Source organism: Salmo trutta, chromosome 1 (assembly GCF_901001165.1).
Source record: "Salmo trutta chromosome 1, fSalTru1.1, whole genome shotgun sequence".
NCBI classification, from domain to species: Eukaryota; Metazoa; Chordata; class Actinopteri; order Salmoniformes; family Salmonidae; genus Salmo; species Salmo trutta.
This window is the reverse complement of record NC_042957.1, coordinates 41,873,099-41,879,179: the sequence shown is the minus strand read 5'-3', so window position 1 is coordinate 41,879,179 and position 6,081 is coordinate 41,873,099. Positions and strand designations below refer to the sequence as shown.

The following is a 6,081-nucleotide window of genomic DNA, read 5'->3' as shown; positions in this document are numbered from 1 at the left end:
TAAAGTATGATTAGGCCAAGGAGTCTTTCCTGGTCAGGTCATGTGGTCAGGAAAACTACTGGCCCTAGCTACGATAAACATGTATGTGTTCCAATGTAAAATAATTGTGTTAATATTATTGTTGTTACAATGAATAATACAGTACTACTATAGGTATAATCACTGTAATTATTTATCTTTGATCGAAAACACACCTTACAATAGATGTTGTTCAATATTTTGTACTCTTATGGTTAAATATTTATGTTGTAGCATGAGCTGTGTGTCACACTTTTAAAATGTAAATAATTATTACTATGAACATAGCACTAATGACAGTATTTTCCTATAGCTTATACCCACACTGGGACCATCTTGTGGAGTCCACTTCCTATATGATTTCTCATAATTGACTGATGATATATATTTTTTACAGTATAGTATTTACATGGATATAATTTATTGTGGGATACATTTCTCTGGAAGGTATGAGAAATTCTTATTCTTAGATTGTTTGAAAGAAATTGTTCAAGTTTTTGTTCTGTGACCAATTCCAGTGTATGTGCTTTTTGAGTGTAATGTCGCATTTCTTCAATATAACCTGTCAATTCAGTCAGACTAAATATGCCTACATTATTCTGAGTATGTGTGTGATGCTGATGATGCAAGGCTTCTTCTGCTACACTGAGTGTACAAAACATTATGAACACTGGCTCTTTCCATGACACAGACTGAAGAGGTGAATCCAGTTGAACTATGATCCCTTATTGATGTCACTTGTTAAAATGAACAGGAGACAGGTTAAAGAAGGTTTTTTAAGCCTTGAGACAATTGAGACATGGATTGTGTAGGTGTGCCATTCAGAGGGTGAATAGGCAAGACAAAATATTTAAATGCCTTCAAAAGGGGTATGATAATAGGTGCCAGACGCACTGGTTTGTGTCAAGAACTGCAACACTGCTGGGTTTTTCATGCTCAAGTTTCACGTGTGCATCAACAATGGTCCACCACCCAAAGGACATCCAGCCAACTTGACAACTGTGGGAAGCATTGGAGTCAACATGGGCCAGCTTTCCTGTGGAACGCTTTCGACACCTTGTAGAGTCCATGCCCCGGCGAATTGAGGCTGTTCTGAGGGCAAAAGGGGGAGGTGCAACTCAATATTAGGAAGGTGTTCTTAATGTTTTGTACACTCAGTGGTATGATAGGGAGCTATAATGTAATTGTAGAAAGAGCCTCTGCATGTTGTTTGTGTGAAAGTTTTGACCTTTTTGAAGACTGACAATTCTAAGGAAGAATCTCTCCACTTGATTGCGTCTACCTCATCCTTTAATAATTTAAGCAGAAAAGGTGGCCTGTTCCGATTAGTAGTCAAAGGGCACATAACTCAACATCCTCCCTCTCGTCTGTCTCTCTATGGTCACACAGATTATAACTCCACAGCCTCCACCTTCTCCATTTTCCTGGGCTCTGTACCCTCCGCCAGTGGAAAGCCTCTTGTTTCATCCCCCCTACTTCTCCTTCCTTCCACCTTTCCTTAGCGCCTTCAAATTCGAACTTTCCAGCCACCTTTCCCTCAACAAGTGAGTAGCCAAGGAGAGATGTGTGGGAGAGATATCATACATTCCACGGTTGAATATTCTACCATGACTCATGGACCTGAAGAAAATAAGCGTGGGAGCGAGAGAGAGGCACCCTTGAGTAGCACCATAACATCAGAGTATGTATCCAAACTGGATGAGTAATAGGACTGAAATATAGGAGTTTAATGATAAACTTCACCCAAAATAACATTTACAAGAGACCACTACACCGCAAACCAGGGATACTTGGATAACACGCAGTTGTGCACAGATATGCTGCGGAGTGAGGTTGCAAAGGTTGCAAACCGTTACACACATTCATTCTCAATATACATTGGAGAGGAAAAGAACCATTTATGCTGCTACCTGAGGTTACTACAGTGTTATAAATATGTATTACACACACTAAAACCTGCTGCACAGTGATTCTTTTCACATATAGAAAAGAGGACACCTCTGAATCCCATTGTCCCAGTGTATTTCAGAGAGCTGTAGCATCGAAGAGTTATTAAATCACTTCAAGAAATAACCCGTCTTGAATCTTGACGGTCTCAGGCAGAAATCCGTCCCAGTAACTTGTAAATGTCTAATATTCCGAGTTCTCTTGACAAATCCTAAAGTAGCCATGGACAAGATTCCACTTTATTCATGTACAAAGTCAGGATGTTATCAATATGACATGGGCATTGATTTATCCATGATTGATAGAGCAGTCCGGCGTCAGTATTGCAGAAAGGAGATATCTTCTCTGAGAGGGATGGATGATGGTCCCTGCTGGGTCCTAAGAGGGCTGAGGAACCGGGTTCACTGCTGAAAGAGAAGATATATTCACTTCAACTACTACACCAAATATTCAAAAAGGTAATCTCTCAGAAACAGAATACCTAAACAAATGACAAAATTACGCAAGATGTTTGTTCTGGGTTAACCGAGATTAACAAATACATTATGGTGTACGGACACTGGACAGGTATGAATACTAAGGACAGAAAGACCCAGTTTATACCACGTAGTAAGATAGTTCTTTAATGTTTACTTTTAGGGGTACTTGAAGACCGAATATAAAAGACACTGATGTAAAGCACTCTCTCAAGGCCAAGGGGCAGTCAAAAGTTAGTATAATCACAAGAAAAGTGAGGGCTGTGAATGAGCCAGAGACTGATCTACAATCAGTGAACACTAACCCACTCCGGCAAGGTCCACTGTCTCGGCACAGCCGAGGAAGCGTGCTACGTGTGCTGAACAGGAGGTAGGTGAGTTCTGGTTCTCTAGTAAGCAGCGTTCAAACTCTGTGAACTCTTTTGAACAGTCTGTCCGGATCTTCTGGATCACAGGGCTGCAGAAACATTGATCAATAAGATCTTGAAGAAAACTTAAACACAATCCTACACTTCACATCAGCACTGTACAGTACTCACTAGTTTGACTTCTTGCATCTGAATTATTTTCACAACAGTTCTTTACAGTAACCCAACCTAGACCCTCAAAGAACAAGCAGCAGCACAGTGGAAGGAATAGGGCCTAGGCCTAGTAGGAGAACCTGTGCAAAGCCTGTGGTCTAGCGTTAACGCTCCCGGCTAGTCACATATACTGTTCCCCACTGGAGACCAAGATTCATTCCCCACGTCCACCTTCTTACTGTTCTCCCACTTGCCTGTTTTTCCAACTGTCAAAATAGGAGTAAACCTAGAGAGGAACCAGACTCAGAGAGGGGGTCCACTCTGTATCGGGTTTACATATGACCATCACGGCTAGTCAGTTATAGCCTGGGTACTACCAGTCTGTTGCTGCTATCATTCTACTCCTTAACATGCAAAACATTGACACAGAGTACAAGGAGTTGAAAGTTAGCCTAATAGGTTATGGATTTTAGGCTAAGACAGTTGACTGAGCTTATTCCTTACTGTGAAGAAGTACACTGTGCCACCTTCATCTTCAGGTCTTGACAATGCTGTTGCCATGTTGACGGGTGAGCGGCCACACACTGCCCATAGCTCTCCATCTCCTTATGGCAATACTTGGTGGTGATATCCATGGCAACCTGCCTGAAGGATGACAGACATGCAGAACAGTTTCTGTGATATGCGTAGACAATTACAGTGAAATCCAATCATGGACTGTGTGTCCTCTTCTGTGACAATGACAATTGTGCAAGGAATGAAAAACAAAATTGCCCACTAAGCATTTGTTTATTGTCCGGACTGTCCTTGTTTTAGATGCCTACGTTTGGTTGAGATTTGGTCCGGTCTGGACCAGCCTTGATTTCAACGTCCACAGAAGTCCGGACCGGCCTATATTTGGCCCAATCATGGACCAAATCTGAACCAATTATAGACTATTACATTTCAAGTAAGACCCAGATGCAGACTGTGTCGATGTAACAAAAGTTTATTACTAGTACAGGGGCAGGCAAAAAACGACAGGTCACCCTGACAAAACCCCATCATGTTAGCAAATTCAGGGTCTTGTTTTTTTATCATGTGAATGATAATGGCAAGTAGAAGTAACCAACATTTTAAAATTAATAGATTTGGTTGGCAGTTTCATTATTTTGATCTCCCCACAGTTCATTGGAAGAGAAGGTGTAAACTCTAACAGTCTATTAGCTAGAAAGGTATCTGGGCGGTGAAGAGAAAATGGTGCTGTTGTAAAGCTAATTTTCTGCAATTCTATGCTGTGTTCCTCTTTTCTTTTTTTCTATTAACCTTTATTTACCTTGGCAAGTCAGTTAAGAACAAATTCTTATTTACAACGACGGCCTACCCCGGCCAAACCCAGTGTCTTAGACCACAGCGCCACTCGGGAGCCCTCTGCTCAAACGTTATAAAAAAATCTATGGGCATGTACCGGGAATATCTGGGTTTTTCTTTTGATTCCTCCTGACTGTCTAGCTTTTATTTGATTGTTGGTTTTCAAAGATGATATTATATAAATAAATATATAATAATAAATAGATTATATATATATATATTTCAATATTTTTTATGCATGCTTTCTATCTTGGTTTGGTCATTTAAGTTGACACTGGAACCGTTTTTCCATCCTGAAAATGACCACTTAGACGGCTTGCTTAAAAAATGTTCTATATAGAAAGATCCTGTAATTAGCTCCAATGATTGTATTTCCTCCATATTAAAGAGATAGTTCGAGATTTTGGAAATGAAGCCACTTATCTACTTCCCCAGTCATGTGATCAAAAACAGATAGCATGCTAACTATTCCTGTAGACTTCCAGTCATTGCGCTAAAGCTAGTTAGCATTGGCTCGTGAAACTACCTTTAACTTCCTTCACATTGGACGCAGAGACATAAAAATGGTATCCACGATGGTATTCTGTTGCAGCTAGCGAAACTCATAAATTAATTATTTCGCATTAAAAAAAATGCCCTTTTTTTATGCGGACCCCCTGCAGCCCCTCCGCAGACTCCAGTTTGACAACCCCTGCTTTACTGTACTATATTGAATAAAACTCTACTGGCCTGTACCGTACAGTAGCATACTCTACTGTACTGTACTGTGATGTGATGTTCAAACTTGTGAAACGTAGCATAGACGTCTATGATTGGTTCAGATTTGGTTCTGGTCCGCACCGACCAAATATGTACTTGTTTGGGGGCGGAGCTCATTACAGTAATACCCAGCATGCTTTGCAAGTGTTTGTTTTTACATTTACAATTTGGTCATTCAGCAGATGCTATTATACAGAGCGACTTAGTGCATTCAATAAAGGTAGATAAAAAAAATCAACATATGACAGTCATAGCAACATCAAAAAAATTATAACATTATTGAGAATGTTATTGTAGCTGACGTGGTCTGTTGATTTATTCTTTAGTTGGGACTACTTTTGAACATCTTTGTTACCAGTTTTAAAGCTTTAAAAAAAGCTAACACAAGTGCGTGTGACAGATAGGAGCAATAATAAATATTATCTTGCAATCTCTTTCCTAACCCGTTACGAAAAGTCAGATTTGACGATAATTTGACAAAAACTGGATGGATCCCTTCTAGCCATGACCATACAGAAGAGCTATTTTTTCGGTTGCTTGTTAATTTTTATTTAGACATTTTTGGGAAGTACATACCGGCCGTAATGGTAGTAAATTAAGATTTTCTCAGCGAAACTCCATATTTGGTAATCAACGAACGTATTTTGACATTAAAACGCTTGTTATAACGTAGTTTGAATCTGAGCTATCTGGTCGTTAGATGTCTCTAACGCATAGATACTGGTCACAACTGTATTTTATTGGTGTAAATGAGTACAGTTTACAACGTAGATTATTTACTCAAATAGATAGCTATGATATTGAATTAAATGCATAACGCTGAAGACACTTACATGTTTGTGGTGGAGGTAATTTGAAGGCTTGTTTAGAAAGAAAGTAAAGAGAGAATATAAAATGTGTTCACAGCCATACACAGAATATCTACCGCATACACCCTCCTCTAGTTCGACTGGTCGAAACACGTTGCATACTGCCATTGTTCTATTCCATTGGTCCTGGGTTGTTGTCAA

At 39.7% G+C, this 6,081-nt stretch overlaps 1 protein-coding gene across 1 annotated transcript; it reads right to left on the bottom strand.

The window, feature by feature from the left end:
• Positions 1-1,721: 1,721 nt before the first annotated feature.
• Positions 1,722-6,059, bottom strand: LOC115196105 (coiled-coil-helix-coiled-coil-helix domain-containing protein 5). The gene is made up of 4 exons (XM_029756677.1): positions 5,905-6,059; positions 3,467-3,607; positions 2,747-2,898; positions 1,722-2,372 (listed from the first exon to the last, which is right to left on the bottom strand). Coding segments are annotated over exons 1-4 (324 nt in total). The 5' UTR covers positions 5,907-6,059; the 3' UTR covers positions 1,722-2,343.
• Positions 6,060-6,081: the final 22 nt, after the last annotated feature.